Consider the following 15,551-nt stretch of genomic DNA (forward strand, 5'->3'; position numbering starts at 1 on the left):
ATTTTATTTGACTAAGCGGGGAGCAACCTCCTTCCTTCAGGTGGCTCCTTCATTGAAATTACGACTGCTGTTGCCTGCGCTGCTGCCCTTCAAAGTTTTTGAGTGTATTTTTGCATAATTGCACAGAGACCAAATTAAATGCTCACGCACGGCAAGCAGCTTCTTCGCCAGGAACTTTAAGCCGGGCTCAACTTTTGGCAGCAGACTGCTGTTGGCAACATAAATAAGTGGCTAATGCTCTGTGGCCAGACAAGGCAATGTATATGAACTCGCATTCGGCGTTCAAAGCCCCAAACGAATGTGAATGTGCAAGCTTGTGTGTATTTGCAGCAACAAATACAAAGTCTGCTCGGCAAAATAAAAATTACAAGGTTGGATTTACGCCATAAACACTCCTACTTTGAAGGGAATGGCAGTACAGTCTACTCCTTTAAGTAATATGTTGCATACTTTTGAGGGTGTCAAATGTGCATCAACGGGTGATACTATAGTATTGAATAACTACTTAATGTTAAAAAGAGAAAAATCCATCGGTGAAAAATCATAGTAAAAGTAGTTTCTTGAATCAATTTGCCAAATAGGTTTTTTACAACAAAAAAATCAGAAAATATGTTTTATTAAATTGTAAAATAATCATGTATTGTCACTTTTATCTTAACCACGACTGTAGGTGTGTGAGGCAAACCGATGGGCATATTAACCCATTTTCCTTGACTGCCCTTGTTGCTGTTTCACCCGCTTTCGCTAGAACATTGTTGCGAACTCGCTTACGTTTTGCGCTTGATTTTGACTGCTTCTGACATTTATGCCCTCTCACTGAGTTTCTTTCTTACCCCGATCCCTGACCATCCATTTAGTTTTCTTGTTAGATTTTATGGCTGGGCTGGCACTGAGAGAAATTCACAGAGAATGGTTGATATAGTGATTTATTCGGGGTGATGAGCTTTGTGTTTGGCCCCTTGTGCAAAAAAACGATACGGGCCAAACCGATAGAATTCGATTTAAAGACGGAATGGGAGCTTAAGCCCCCAAGATGCTGCATAGCTCTGTCACCTCAATATGACCACATAAACTCATTCACTCCGTGCCAATAGCCGTTCCAAGAGTCACGAGTCAGGAATCAAAAGACGAGAGCAACAGCTCAACTATGCAGTTTATTTGTATTGTTTATGTGAATGCATTTTATGCATTTCGCATTGGAAATATTGTTTTTATGGCTCGTTGCTAGTGCAAATAAAACAGAATTGCCGGCATAACGTTAAACCAGACAGCTTGTCGATGGGAATGGGAATGGGAATGGGGTTGCCTAGTAGCAATCAATGCAATCACGTCCACGACCTCTTTTGAACAAGGAAATGCTCACTTTACCTTTGCACTCAAGTGCCAGTGAAATCAGAGAATGTTTGCTCCGGAAAGGTGAATTAGAAGTGCTATTCATAGAATGACAATTGATTATTGCGACTTCCGGTTGAACTACTAGATGTTTGTTATTATAAATGATTGATAACTTGTCTTAACTAAATTCTGTTCTTTGCTTTTCAGGTGGTTCCGACAGCAACAAGGGAAAGAGCAAAAAATGGCGAAAAATATTGCAATTCCCACACATATCGCAATGCATCAACCTGAAAGACAAATTAGGTGAGAGTTTTGGTTGTGCTTTAGCCTAAACTTTTATTTATTATTTTCCCTGTATTCTGTATTCTGTATGGACAGACATAAGCTATGGCTACGTGATAGATCAGCAACCCATTGGTCGTGAGCTCTTCCGCCTGTTTTGCGAGAACAAGCGGCCCGTCTACTTTCGCTACATCACCTTCCTGGATGAGGTGGTCAAGTAAGTGTTGGAATAAATTATCAGAGGCCATAGTAGAGGTTAACACTCCATCTTTGCACAGATACGAAATCGAGTATATTTCGAACCGCATATTCATTGGCCATGACATCGGGCGTCGCTTTTTGGATGTCGAGGCGCAGCTGGAGCTGCGAAACGGCAGCGGTGGCGACGCCCTGGACGCCGAGACGCAGGAGGAGCTGCTGCTGAACAACAGCAATGCCAATCCCAATCCAACTGAAACAGCTGAGACTGAACACTGCAACAATACCACCGCCAACAACTGCAACAACATCAACAACAGCAACAACAGCAGCGACATTAATCACAAGAAGCTCGACACGCGCAATCACAACGGCGACGATGCCACTGGGAACGAAAGCCACCAGGATCAGGATGACGGAGACGAGGGCGTCGAGTGCCTGGATAGCCATGATGACGCGGAAAAGGGGGGTGACGGAGGAGAAGGTGTTGGTGAAAAGATTGCCCACCACGTAGGGGGATGTCCCGACGAACTTGTGCTGGACGTACTCAACGATGATCTCATTGCGCAAGTGCGTAACAAACTCAACAGCGGCGGCAAGGACATCTTTGCCCAGTGCGTGAATGCGGTAAAGGCGTTCCTGGCCGGCGAGCCGTTCCGGGAGTTTGAGAGTTCAATGTATTTTCACCGGTAAGTTTCTAGACTCAATAAAAAAGAGAAAAAACCTGCTTCTTAGCTACTCAAAGTAAAAGTTACTTTGAGTACTGTAAGTCAATACAGGATTTAAGTCAGGACAACAGAAACCAGTGCTTGTTAGTGATTCTTCCCATGTTTCAAGCCAAACACTAGATATAACAAATGTAAAAGCTTGATATAACATATAAATTTATTATTATTAATACATCATATAAATTGCCCACTTTTTTTATGAGAACTAGAAAGAAAGTTAATTTAGGTTATTCAAAGTTTGTATACCCTTGCAGACATACGACCAGTTAGGCAGACATAAACCACGAAGTGTTAGTTCGATAATAAAAACATTATATAAATCGGAAACAGCGAAAAGTATGCAAATTTATTAACATAAAAGCTAGGATCAATTCTCTTGCTCTTAAACTTAGCTCGAAAATGCATCCTGCTGCTGATCAATAACAATCTCTCTGCGAGGGTATAAATATAAATAGCAAAAAATGTTTTTAATGCTTCTTCTTGTTTCCTTTTCCCAACCAGTTACTTGCAGTGGAAGTGGCTGGAGGCGCAACCAATCACCTATAAAACGTTTCGCATGTACCGCGTGCTAGGCAAGGGCGGCTTCGGCGAAGTGTGCGCCTGTCAGGTGAGTCAGGATAATCGTCACCTGTGGCCAAAATACCTCGTTTTCACACTCTCTTTCCCTTTTCCCTTTTTCTTCACCCTCCGTTTCCCAGGTAAGGGCCACTGGGAAAATGTACGCGTGCAAAAAGCTGGAGAAAAAACGCATCAAGAAGCGCAAAGGCGAATCGATGGTGTTAATCGAGAAGCAGATTCTGCAGAAAATCAACTCGCCGTTCGTGGTCAATCTGGCCTACGCGTACGAGACAAAGGATGCCCTCTGCCTGGTGCTGACCATAATGAATGGTGGGTATTATCCTGTTGTGATGTGACTCACTGTGGGCCACTACAGCTGTCGATGGAGAGATTGCTAGTTAGGGTTAATTAAGAACTCGGACTCTTTATCGGTTAACCCTGTTAGTTTTCCCATTCCATATGTCCTGTGTCGTCCTTCGCTGCCAATTATCCGAGAGTCCGGCATTTGCATGCATTCATTAAAACGATAACAAATGCATGTGTAATCCCAGCGATGATTGAGTTTGCAATTTTAATTAAATTCCTGGCATTCGGGCTGCCGGCACAATGCCGGATTCATCCAGTCAGCTGACTTGACTGTCTGTCAATCCACGACCTAATTGAATTTGAACACAAAAGCCAGAGCTCTGTGGACCTGTCTTCATTGTTTGTTGAGGAAGACAATCAAAAGTTTTTTCCTTTTGCAGGCGGCGATTTGAAATTTCACATTTACAACATGGGCGGCGACCCGGGATTCGAATTGGAGCGTGCCCGCTTTTATGCGGCCGAAGTTGCCTGCGGACTGCAGCATCTGCACAAGCAGGGCATTGTCTACCGGGACTGCAAGCCGGAAAACATCCTCTTGGACGATCATGGCCACGTACGCATTTCCGACCTGGGACTTGCCGTTGAGATACCGGAGGGCGAGATGGTGCGCGGCCGGGTGGGCACAGTGGGTAAGTAGCCTAGTGGCTAAGCCGATTGCTTTGAATGTTCCTAGCTAAGCTGCCTTACTTGCTCTTCTTTGTAACCAGGATATATGGCCCCCGAGGTCATCGACAACGAGAAATACGCCTTCTCACCGGACTGGTTTAGTTTCGGCTGCCTGCTATACGAGATGATCGAGGGACAGGCGCCATTCCGGATGCGCAAGGAGAAGGTCAAGCGAGAGGAAGTGGACAGGCGCGTTAAGGTTGGCTATGACAATATAGTGTCCATTTAGCATATTGCTAAACTAATCAATTAACAAACTGAAGTCTATAAAAACATTTATGGTTTTAGCTTTTCACAGAAAATGTAAACTGTTTATAATTTCTTAAATTTCATACTGTAATCAATTTTATAACTAGATTGGAACAAAAATATTTATCTTATTAATTTATTAAGTTAAAATTTAATAACATTTTTTTCATTTTTTCTTTTTTAAAAATATTTTAAAATATTATACCTATGATAAATGTGGATTTTAGACATTTGCTATAGCTTGCTTCCGAATTTTTTTTGGTTTCTATATCCACAAGCTAATAAATTACTATTATTTTGACCGGAACTGTAAATTAATTGGCTTAAACTTATACCGTTCTTTGCCTTTACAGGAGGATCCCGAAAAGTATTCGAGCAAGTTTAATGATGAAGCCAAATCAATGTGCCAACAGCTGTTAGCTAAATCGATAAAGCAGCGCCTAGGCTGCCGCAACGGACGCATGGGCGGACAGGATGTGATGGCCCACCCGTTTTTCCACTCCACCCAGCTCAACTGGCGACGCCTCGAGGCTGGCATGCTGGAGCCGCCCTTTGTGCCAGACGTGAGTTGACTCATTTGCATACGCGCTGCGCCGTTGCGATATTGGAAATGCTTATGCCCGTTTGTAACGTAACGTCGACTTTAATCGCTTTTCCATCATCCACAGCCACACGCCGTTTACGCCAAAGATGTGCTCGATATCGAACAGTTTTCTACGGTGAAGGGCGTCAATATCGACGAGTCCGATACAAATTTCTACACGAAATTCAACACGGGCTCCGTGTCCATTTCCTGGCAGAGCGAGATGATGGAGACCGAGTGCTTTCGTGAGCTGAATGTCTTCGGTCCCGAGGAGTGCCCCACGCCAGACTTGCAGATCAATGCAACGCCCGAACCGGACAAGGCGGGATGTTTCCCCTTCCGTCGGAAGGTTAGTCTACTTTATACTCTTTAATTGGTTTAATTTAATGACTGTATTTCCCTTGCAGAAGAAGCAGCCGGCCCGCACACAGCCCATACCCATTCCCGAGCATCTGTTAACCACTAGTCACAGCGTGTCCTCCACGACGGTCGAGAGCTGATAGCATAGATTGGTCGAGGAAGCCTCTAAGCGGACGCCTGATCTGGACGCCGACACATAGCACAAATTGCGCACAGTCACCCCGGATTGCGGGTATTCAGCGGAAGCAGAAGCAGAAGCAGACCCTAATTAAAACCAAAACCGGTAGCGGTTTCTTCCTCAGTTGAAGCGCAAATAGCACTTTTGAAATTGTATTTTTTACTTAACATTTTCTAATGAAAACTTGCAAGCTGATTTCGCCACAAACACACACACATAACAAATATTTATAAATGTTTCCAAAAGACTCCACACCGAAACAAACACACAAACATTAAGCACACACTAGAGCGTTAATTAATGGAAAACGTGGTAGCATGAATACCACTCACTATACGACTTTGAGAGCTATGGCCGTCAGTTTGTCACAGCACCCAAAACTAATGTTACTTAAATGCGAGCTCTATCTAATTGATCATCATCTATAACATGCAACACCAGGAGCAGGACAACAGCATCAGCAGCACTACGTAGACTAGGAATAGGCGGAAGTACAGAATAATGTGTAATTTTTGTAAAGTAGTTTGTGCTCAACAGGACGATAGCGTTGGAAGGTAGAGATGTTCTAGTTAGCATTTGAAAGTTAAGAAAATGACATGAATACTCGAAAACTTGAATGCATTTTTAACAAATACTTACTACATGCTACTATATTGTATATTCGTAAACACAAGCGTACAACCTAAACAGATTGTACATTTTAAAACCAATAATTATTTAAATACGACTCCTAAGTTTTATTGCCGCACACTTTTGCTAAGCTTTTCATATTGTTCTTTGACTCTTTTCTGTTGCCTAAGTTTAAGCTGGCCCGAAGGTTCCCATGGGGGAACGTTCTCGTTATTACTTTTGTTGGTTTCGTCATGCAATAAAAATGAACAGAGAATTATGCTAAATAATTCATTTGAGATATCGATGTGTAAACGTAGCGTAGGCATTTTGTAATTAGCTACCAGAAAAGAAAGAAACACGAAAACAAAAGAAAACCAATTGGAGAATTTATTATGTTAATATGGAAAATTGATCATGATTATTGAACTTGTTGGCAGTTGCAAAAGTGCCATCTGCAAGTCTTAGTTGAATTCACTTAATTTAGGCACAACTAGTAAATTGTAAGGCATAGATTGAACAACTACTACCAGCACAACCAACCCGCAGACAAACGCCATAAGCCCCGAAATCCAATTTATTACCTAAACTACGATAAACCAAACTGAGCAAGCGCCGAAATATTTATCTTTAGCAATTAAAGGCATATTTATAATGCATCGTAAATACCAGATATAAATACATATATAAATCTAATCTGTAAGCGAAATGATACAAAACACAAACGCAAAGTCAAGAGATGAACATTCAGAAACAATAAACGTATTTAACTACCATTTAACTATTTTATAGCATTTAACTATTTTATATATTTTTGGTCTCATGTGCAGGCAATTTGAGAGGCTTCTGGATTTCGTACACCAGACGATCAGAAAGGCTTAGCAGCTGTAAAACGATCAGCTGATTATTTTAAACTACGCATACTTAATGCCTTAATTTTTTCGTGCCAAATTCGTGACACGAACAAAGAAACAAGCGGTTTGCCCATCTCTAGTGTGAGAGTTTAGTTTAAAACTAACGGATTTCTTCCAGGGGAGTGGCTTCGTGGCAGCCATCATTAAACAAAACAGCTGTTCGCTTAACCCTTGCTTCAAATTCTGGGTACTTGCTGATTTTTCTGTTGGCCTGGTACTTCAAAATCAAAATTTGTTGAGTTTGACTGGGAAAGATTGAGTTTGATCGGCCCAGTTGGATGGGCAAAATTTTAGATTTCTCGGTTTGAAACCCCAGGCGAACATAAATCGTAGCACTATGTTTTCTGCGTTTAGCAGGGGCGTAGTCAGAATTTCGTCAAGGGGGATTAAGATCGGTAATTGGGGTCGTTTGGCCCCCAAAACTCTGCTTTTGCTGACTACGCCTCTGTGTACTGGAAAAAAAATAACGGTTGTTTTGAGCAATCGGGAAGGTGTATGTCTATTGGTTGACCAATTGTAGGGCTCCACGAAATAAATTATTAGAGCCCTGCAGCAACCTACTGGGAATTCTGTTGGCCTGGTGTCAGAAACAGGAAAATTTGTTTTGAAACGCGTAAAGTTCGGCTTTTTTGGTTCGAGTTGATTTTGTCGGTCAGTTTGGAAGATTTCTCGAGCTCAAACACCAGGCGAATAGAAATTTCAGTAGGTTGCTGCGCAGTTGGAACAGCCAGCAGTCTCACATTCTTTTGGCAAAAACGCACGGTTAACGTGGCCTTAGTCTGGAATGTCATACCTTGTTGCACTCGTAAAAAGATTTCCCTTTTGATTGGCATTCAAACCTGAAACTTTTTTTCCAGCTAAAAATTGAATTATTTTATAAATAAAAATTAATTTTCGGAGTAAAAATTAATTGATCGGGATCAGTCAAAAACTGTTGGGGATCATTAGCTTAGGTCCAACGTCGTGGAAAACATTCATTCTTTTCGCTATGGCTCCACTTTGAGACTTCTCGGAGTAATGTTCTTGTAAATGTTTTTACAGGTTATCTCGGCCAATATGCGATCCGAAACGGTCATTGCTTTATTTGTGGGTCACATATTGGCCGAGATATCCTGCATTTCGTGGGGTACACATAACCCAGCAGGTCTCAAAACAGCCTAAAAGCTTGCAACACATTTAAAAAGAGGGATGCTACAAAACCTTAGGCCGAAAAGTACTCTACGACCGTATAAATTACCATTAAAAAACCAAACATTTTTTTTTATTTTATAAAGTTTGGCTGCTTTATATTATAGTCACCACACCCACTATAGCTATCTTAAAATAAATCTTTTAAAAGCAAAATCATATTTTAAACCACAATGGCTTGCGTCGACAATTGAAAATCCTGGTCGTTTGGTGGACGCCCGTGTAATCGAGGAGGCACTCGGCTCCGTTGTTCTCGAAGGACATCTCCCCCAGTTTGTACTCGGGATTTAGAGCTACTCGCAGAATATAGCGTTGGTTGACCGGCACCCGGGTCACATCCACCCACTGGCAGTCCAATACATCCGTGTAGGTATCTGCGCAGCCCACAGATATGCCTTAAAGCAGATTGGATTGGGTTATGCCCTGCACCTCGAATAAGCTGCTTTAAACTTACCCTGGGTGGTGTTCCCGCAGGTATACTTCGCACGCACCCCCGGTCGGCAATCCGTGTCCATGAGACAGAAAGAGGCCTTGTGTCCCTGGGCCACCTTTCTGTACTTCAGGTCGTAGACATCGAAGGTGGCGAACACGTTCATGCTGTGGTAATGCCGGTGGCACTGGTGCCACACCCAGTCCTTGTAGTTGGCATACGGACTCACATCCGCCGTGCCGACATTGGAGGCCTTCACGGAGAAGCGCAGCAGAATCCGGGCAGCATGCGGATTGGTTCTCCTGATCTCATATGCGTCGGCGGACACACAGTGCTCCTCCATGGCGCAGGTGAGCCGCGACATGGGCACTGCCTGCAGACGGGCTGTCCTCTCGATGTCCACCAGTCCGATCTCCAGGTCAGCCGAATGGCTCACGCAGGCCACCATGCTGACATTTTGATTCCTGGCGTTGCAGAGGTTGGGGTAACGCGATTCCCTTACGCACTCGGCCAGTCGCCGCTCGGTGCCCCGGCATAGAGTGCCCACCATGGCCCACGGGTGCTTTCGGCTGTTACCGTGCTCCGTTCCCTGGCTGGCCTTGGACGCATAACCCAATCCTAGCTGCCTGCACACCACATTCGCCTCCCGCATGCTCCACGAAGTGCTGCAAATGGTGCCCCACGTGGCGCCAAAGTCAAAGCTCACCTCCACGCGTCCTTCGCGAAGGACTTGGAGATTGCGGAGAGTGACCTTGCTGGTGGCCAGACGCACCATCATGTTCCTGTAGTTGTTCTCCACATTCAACCCTCTATTGGCCCAGCTTTGGTCGAAGCCCAGTAGCAGTAGCAAAATCCCGGCTAACGATGCCATTGCTCCTCGAGCACTTTCTGGTGGAGCCTGCCCACAACCAAGCGACTTTAAAGTATGCGAAAACAATGCCCTATTAGGGTAACAACTGGCGAATGGGGCTACATATGTAGGAGGTATATTGTGCGTTGTGCTCCCCAGCGGATCGGCGACCCATATTTGCTTGCTAGGCGGGAACACGTTTTTTGTATACAAAACTCAGCTGGCAAAATGCCTATTCCGAGCTCGTGTGGTGAGTGCTCTTGTTTTTTGTGGTTTCGATTTGTGGTTTTTTTTTTGGGGAATGGAGTGCATTCGTAAACAACATTTTCTGTGCGCCTGTTATGACTCGAGCAGCTTGGTGATGGCCGCTTTCAGTTCCGCCGGCTTGAAAACGCCGCGTTCCGTGATGATGCCGGTGATCAGCGAGGCGGGGGTGACATCGAAGGCGGGATTCCAGCAGTTGATGCCCGGCGCAGCAATGCGGTGCTCACCCACGTGAGTCATTTCGCGGTCGGGCCGCTCCTCGATGATGATGTGATCGCCACTGGGAATCGCCAAGTCAATGGAGGTCAGCGGGGCGGCCACGTAGAATGGCACGTCGTGGTGCTTGGCCACTACGGCGATCTGGTAGGTGCCAATCTTGTTCGCCGTGTCGCCATTGGCGGCAACCTTATGCAAAATATATCCAATTAGTCAAAGTATCAAGAAATCTTTAAAATGGGATGGTTTTATAGTGTTTTCTAAGTATATTAGAAGGGAAAATATATCAAAAGTCTGTACAAATTGGTTTAGCAAACATTATTTCAATATTGTGTCTTTCTAAAGGTAAAGTTGATTAAAAGAGTTTACAGATTCTAAAACACAATATAAAAATATAAAATTTAGACACAATAATTTGTTTAGAAACCATTTCCTCAAGATCATGTCTTTTAAAATGTAGAATAATTAATTCAAAGGAAATGCATTATCATAATAGATTTGATAATTAAATTAAGACACAATAATACAATAAATTCCACAAACGTATTGTTTGCTTAGCGAATTGTGAAACTGAATGAAAAATTGTTTGCAATTTTGAGTGGCATTGTTTGCACGAGACTGGGATACCAAAATGTTAATGACCAATTGACCACCATCCTATTTTAAGAGTTCTTATGCTTACCCGATCTGCTCCCACCACCACGGCAGCCACATTTTTAGCCCGCAGCAGAGCAGCCACCATGCTATCCAAAACCAAGGTGGCTGGGAATTTCTCATGAACCAGTTCGTAGGCTGTGAGGCGTGCTCCCTGGTTATAAGGTCGGGTCTCTGTGCAGTATACGTGCTCTAGGATCAGGAAACGTATCATTTGTAGTCAGTTTAATAGTTTTTATAACCGGAATTATCAATTCAATTGGTTTAAAATCCTGAATTTGTTCAGTTTTTGATTGTGTGTTAAAGTAAATTGCCCTAGACATAAGAAACAATTATTTAACAAGTTGTTAAGTTGTTTACTCAAAGGCTTGTGCCTACTTTTATCAAAAGCTCTTTGAAAAAAAAGAGTAGGGCCTAAAATGGAAGTGTAAAACCTATATCGTGCAAAACTTTTTAGAGATCATACCTAGCTTTCCCAGTTCGCCCAGTTGGCGCACCACGCCCAGCGCCGTGCCGAATCCTGCGGTGGCCAAGGAACCCGTGTTGCAGTGGGTGAGCACTCGGACGGAGCCCGCGGATCCCGCCGAGGAGCCTCCCGCCTCCGTCACACGCTGGAGAATCGCATTGGCGCCATGCGCTCCAATGGCCCGGTTATCGGCAATGTCTTTCTTTAGCATCGCCTCGGTGGCACTCAGGAATCTTGAATGAAACTTGTTTGGGTTTGGTTTGACTTGCTTGGCAATGTGGCTTATATTACCTTTGCTTCATTTCGGCAACGTCGATGGTCTCGTCCTTGTCGAGTTCGTTGGCCAAGGTGATCAGTTCGTCGGCGGCGATTTTCATGTTGACCGCTGTGGGGCGGGCGGAAACCAGGTAGTTCAACTTGCCCTCGATCTCCTGACGCAACAACTTTTTGCTCCCGAACTCCTCGGGGTTGACTTCCACGGCCAACGAAAGACAACCCACGATAGCGATGGCTGGAGCACCACGAACCTATAATTTAAGCAGAAATTAGTTTTATTATGAAAATGTCATCTTAATTTTATAAATTTTCAGTTTGAACAACCCAACCATCCTGAATTTTCTTGATTGCTAAAGACATTTAAATGTTTTCTAAACACACTCAATTAAGATGGCTAAACAAATTTTAAAATCATTTAGATTGAAAAGTTTTTTCATGTCACAGGCAATTATAATGACCAAATTATATAGAAAAGCCAGAGCGGAGAGCAGAAAGATTAGGTTGTTGGCTGGCTTTTTAGGCTTATCAGGTGACGTTGCACAAAATGGTTGATAGAATAAATAGTTTACATTGTACAATTCCGCGGGCTCCACGTGATAAGGCGCGTGCTTAAAGCCCAATGATCGTCGAGCAATGGACCACCAACTGGGGGCATTAGCCCAGTAAGAGCCGATCGACGAGTGACGCGCAAGAAGTAGTTTTATTTTTGGCAAGCGTTTTTAAATTTTTAATTTCAATTACGTTATTTATAGCCGTGCAAGGGACAGACGACAAGCGACAACCGACAACCGACAAGCTAGCGATCATTGCGCAGATTAAGAAATGTACCAATAAGAATTTTAATGGCACTTAATGGCATTCTTCTGGGTATGGGTTATTAGTGGTAAAAATAACACTAGCCTAAGGCCTACGTCCTCGATTGGCACTCACCTGCATCTTGTTAATGACCTTCCAGCCATCCTCGACCCCTCGCACTACCACGTATTTGGATTGACCGGGCAAAAGGAGCTGGTCGAGAATCTCCAGGCTGCCTCGCGAGTATTTAATCGACTGCAAGCTCATCTTTCCGGAGTTAAGAACTAAAACTGGAACGAAGAAGGTGGCAATTAATGGCTGAATTAATTTCGGGGGCACTCCGGGGACACACTTTCGCTTGCCAATGGAGCACAGCCCGCGAATCGCTGGCAATTTATCAGTTATTAATCAAACGCAATCGCGGGGGCTTCGTGTTTGGAGCTTTCAACGCTTTCTGGCGACGTCCGCCAGGCGAACGGATCAGTGGGCAACTAAGCAACTCGCGGTTTTGCGGCGTCAGAAGAGTTTTTTTTTGGGGCCGACCGAGCCACGAGCGAAAGTGGCGAGAACGGCGCCGGAAGAGGAGGCAGTACAGAGAAAAAAATCACTCGTTATTCTCGCTGTTCTTCTATTTGTTTTAGTCAAATTCAAAATCATTTTAAAAATATTGAAATCACTCTATGAACTAAAAAAATTTAATAAAGATCGATTAAGTAAGATGCAAAATTAGAAGATCTTTTGGAAGAGGAGGAGGTATAAAAAAGGGAGCAAAAATTTAAAAAATTATCTCGAAAATAATTATTATCGCTGATGATTAAATGGATTCAATTATATAAAGAATGAGCACAATCAAATTTATATATATTACCACTGATTATTTTGAATTTATTCAACAATGATAATTAAATATCTTCTTAATTTTAAATGTAATTTATATAAAGGGATATTAATATTTGCACTTTTGAGATTTTTTTTTCACTGTGTTTTGACTACGACATTGACATCGACGATTAATTCAAGTTGACAGAATGGGCTGTTTAGCTCTTTCGATTCCGCTGCCGCCGCCGCTGCTTTTCCCCTTGAAAAACACTTTTGGGCGTCGAATTTCTTGTTGACAAGTGTAACTCGGCTAGAAATTAATCGTGCTGCTTATCTGTCGACCGGGTTGGTTATTGGGAAATTTTGAGTGTGCCTTAATTAATGCGACTGCAATTAGTTGGGCCGCACCGTGACAGCGACTTTTCCGCTGGTCCTGTGCCAACAGGCCGAATGATGGAGTGCACCGAATCGAATAGACATAGACTCGAAATGGGTGATATGGGGGGCAGTCCATCTCCATCATCAGCATATTTAAGGCTTTTAAGGTAGCAACTGGTGGTTGCCGTAAGTTAACCTCACCAACAAACCGAAGAACACACCTGAAACCAGGTGAGTTGACAGCTTCCGGGGGTTGGGAATCGGGGGTGGCGGTTATCGCATCGACGGCGTGCCTGCCTTTATTCCGCACAATTACTTGATTTATTTTTAATTTTTGATTTACGAATTTGGTTCCGATGAGTGTAGTGTGGTTTCAGCTTTTTCGCTCCAAAATACCAAATATATACTTGTTTTTTAGTATTTAATTAAATTCTAGCTATTGGCTATTTATAGCTAGTACTAGCTTTTTACTTGCAGCTACCGCCACCAAACACCAGATGACGCCAGGCAAGCGCCAATATTAAACTGAACAAGCCTTTGCTGCTGGATTTGAGATATTTCAGATACACGTTTTAAAATATATAGATCAAATAATGAGTAAGACTCTTTATCGCCTGGTGCCCTCCAAAACCCTCTTTATGCTATGCGACGTGCAGGAGAAGTTCAAACCGGCAATACCGCTGCTGAGTGCGCTCATCGAGAACACGGCCAAACTGGTGAGACAGCGAAAAGTGACAGGATAATGGGCGGTTGGTTTTTCTAATGGATTCGCATTCCAGCTGGCTGCCGGCAAGGTCTTCCAAGTGCCCCTGCTGGTCACCGAGCAGTATCCAGAGAAGCTGGGCAAGACCGTCTGTGAGTTGGATATCGGACACGCCTGTGCCAATGTGGCAAAGACCAAGTTCTCCATGCTGGTGGAAGCTGTGCGGAAGAATATGACCGATATCTTTGCTGGCAACCCCAAGACGGTGGTCCTATTTGGATTGGAGGTAAACCACACTTTTGTATAGAGATTGGCTTGGTAAAAACTAATCCTTTTTCTCTTAATTAGACACATGTGTGCGTGGAGCAGACGGCCTTTGACCTGGTAAATGAGAAGATAGATGTCTGGCTGGTGGCCGACTGCTGTGCCTCGCGTCTCAATCAGGACAGGGATTTGGCCTTGGAGCGACTACGTCAGATGGGCTGCACTATTGCCACGTCCGAGAGTGTGGTCTTCAACTTGCTGCAGGACAAGGACAACAAAGCCTTCAAGCAAATAGCACCTCTGGTGAAAAAGGTCTCTGCAGACATGCAGTTCTGGCAGCCCAAAAACAACTGACCCCTGCGGCTCGTTTCATGTGTTTCTGTGTATTGTGAAAGCCATTCTTAAAGCATATGCAGAGTGTGTGTTCATAAGGGGGAATTATAGGAATTATGAGAATTATGAGAGAAGGACCCACCGGTAGGGTCGGCTCTGCTCCCTGTCCTCGTCAACTCATAAACATCTCGGCCAAGTGGACAGCTGAATGGAGCACCATTTGGTGCCAGCCAACCCCTTTTTGCCTAAGCGGCGCCTTATAAGCGGCATTAAGAAACACATCCACAAGGCTTCTCCATCGATAGAAGCAGCCTCAGTGCTGCCAATTTATGCAATGACTGTGACTCGGAGCTGGGAGCTGGAAGCTGCTGGAGCTGGAATTGGCTGGCAGGGCAGTTAAATTTTATGATGCAATCGCGACAATCTCCAGCGCCCATCTAGTATCCCATCTAGCGCTGCAGGCAGCCAAACCAAGCGAACCACCTAACCAGCGATCCTATCCGAACCAAGTGATGGTGACAATGTAGGCAGGCGTCTGATTGACTCATAACAGGCCACGCAAACATCGCGATCTTGATCGCCATTGCCATTTGCATGCCGAGGAGAGGATCTCCGCCGCCGCCTCCGGCAGCGGGCTATTTATTTGCCCAGGCCCAGGCCCAGGTCTCCATCTCTAAACCTCTAAACCACTCCAAGTCCAAACTGATGGCGATGGCATCTTGGCACGCGATAAGTCAACAACTTATCCGTGTTCCTCTGCCACATCTCAGATCTATCCAATTAGGCATGCCTTTCAGCTGTGGCTTTAATTCCGCCCAGAGATCCGATCCTAAGCGGGGGAAAAAAGTGAATTGGGCTAACGGCAGTGTGCGTAAGCTTTTTCCCGCCC

The 15,551-nt window shown here is 44.1% G+C and overlaps 4 protein-coding genes across 7 annotated transcripts in view; 2 read left to right on the forward strand and 2 right to left on the reverse strand.

Annotated features, from left to right (window-relative positions):
* LOC108143013 (G protein-coupled receptor kinase 2) overlaps positions 1-6,893 on the forward strand; it is a 50,541-nt gene extending 43,648 nt beyond the window's left edge. For both annotated transcript variants that reach the window (XM_017267203.2, XM_017267204.2), the window contains 10 exons: positions 1,543-1,638; positions 1,714-1,834; positions 1,896-2,504; positions 3,045-3,150; positions 3,242-3,431; positions 3,848-4,096; positions 4,175-4,332; positions 4,736-4,945; positions 5,051-5,314; positions 5,373-6,893. In XM_017267203.2, coding sequence (XP_017122692.1) covers positions 1,543-1,638; positions 1,714-1,834; positions 1,896-2,504; positions 3,045-3,150; positions 3,242-3,431; positions 3,848-4,096; positions 4,175-4,332; positions 4,736-4,945; positions 5,051-5,314; positions 5,373-5,465 — 2,096 coding nt within the window. In that variant the 3' untranslated portion in view covers positions 5,466-6,893. The remainder of the gene's footprint in view (positions 1-1,542; positions 1,639-1,713; positions 1,835-1,895; positions 2,505-3,044; positions 3,151-3,241; positions 3,432-3,847; positions 4,097-4,174; positions 4,333-4,735; positions 4,946-5,050; positions 5,315-5,372) is intronic.
* Positions 6,894-8,296: 1,403 nt separating this feature from the next.
* LOC108143057 (lysyl oxidase homolog 2A) lies at positions 8,297-9,523 on the reverse strand. Its single transcript, XM_017267271.2, has 2 exons — positions 8,669-9,523; positions 8,297-8,609 (listed from the first exon to the last, which is right to left on the reverse strand). Exons 1-2 carry the CDS (start codon positions 9,513-9,515, stop codon positions 8,371-8,373), a joined length of 1,086 nt encoding a protein of 361 aa, XP_017122760.1. The 5' UTR covers positions 9,516-9,523; the 3' UTR covers positions 8,297-8,370.
* An 85-nt stretch (positions 9,524-9,608) lies between these two features.
* On the reverse strand, positions 9,609-13,734 carry LOC108143056 (methylthioribose-1-phosphate isomerase). 3 transcript variants are annotated; one of them, XM_017267270.2, is made up of 6 exons: positions 13,584-13,734; positions 12,301-12,455; positions 11,386-11,621; positions 11,095-11,327; positions 10,657-10,820; positions 9,609-10,163 (listed from the first exon to the last, which is right to left on the reverse strand). In XM_017267270.2, exons 2-6 carry the CDS (start codon positions 12,430-12,432, stop codon positions 9,834-9,836), a joined length of 1,095 nt encoding a protein of 364 aa, XP_017122759.1. In that variant the 5' UTR covers positions 12,433-12,455; positions 13,584-13,734; the 3' UTR covers positions 9,609-9,833. The 3 variants fall into 3 exon arrangements, with proteins under 3 accessions (XP_017122759.1, XP_017122757.1, XP_017122758.1); XM_017267268.2 differs by having other exon boundaries at positions 13,564-13,733; XM_017267269.2 differs by lacking the exon at positions 13,584-13,734 and adding an exon at positions 12,518-12,656.
* A 112-nt stretch (positions 13,735-13,846) lies between these two features.
* Positions 13,847-14,740, forward strand: LOC108143059 (isochorismatase domain-containing protein 1). The gene is made up of 3 exons (XM_017267272.1): positions 13,847-14,078; positions 14,142-14,351; positions 14,414-14,740. Exons 1-3 carry the CDS (start codon positions 13,956-13,958, stop codon positions 14,681-14,683), a joined length of 603 nt encoding a protein of 200 aa, XP_017122761.1. The 5' UTR covers positions 13,847-13,955; the 3' UTR covers positions 14,684-14,740.
* Positions 14,741-15,551: the final 811 nt, after the last annotated feature.

This window comes from Drosophila elegans, unplaced genomic scaffold (genome assembly GCF_018152505.1).
Source record: "Drosophila elegans isolate 14027-0461.03 unplaced genomic scaffold, ASM1815250v1 contig_468, whole genome shotgun sequence".
NCBI classification, from domain to species: Eukaryota; Metazoa; Arthropoda; class Insecta; order Diptera; family Drosophilidae; genus Drosophila; species Drosophila elegans.

Bases quoted from the DNA above. Each gene is read 5' to 3' on its own strand.
- LOC108143059 (XM_017267272.1), top strand. From the start codon at position 13,956: ATGAGTAAGACTCTTTATCGCCTGGTGCCCTCCAAAACCCTCTTTATG. The intron at 14,079-14,141 runs GTGAGACAGCGA...TTCGCATTCCAG, and splicing joins TCGAGAACACGGCCAAACTG to CTGGCTGCCGGCAAGGTCTT. The intron at 14,352-14,413 runs GTAAACCACACT...TCTCTTAATTAG, and splicing joins TGGTCCTATTTGGATTGGAG to ACACATGTGTGCGTGGAGCA.
- LOC108143056 (XM_017267270.2), bottom strand. From the start codon at position 12,432: ATGAGCTTGCAGTCGATTAAATACTCGCGAGGCAGCCTGGAGATTCTC. The intron at 11,328-11,385 runs GTAATATAAGCC...GTTTCATTCAAG, and splicing joins GTTGCCGAAATGAAGCAAAG to ATTCCTGAGTGCCACCGAGG. The intron at 10,821-11,094 runs GTATGATCTCTA...TCCTGATCCTAG, and splicing joins GGGCGAACTGGGAAAGCTAG to AGCACGTATACTGCACAGAG.
- LOC108143057 (XM_017267271.2), bottom strand. From the start codon at position 9,515: ATGGCATCGTTAGCCGGGATTTTGCTACTGCTACTGGGCTTCGACCAA. The intron at 8,610-8,668 runs GTAAGTTTAAAG...ATCTGCTTTAAG, and splicing joins CTGCGGGAACACCACCCAGG to GCATATCTGTGGGCTGCGCA.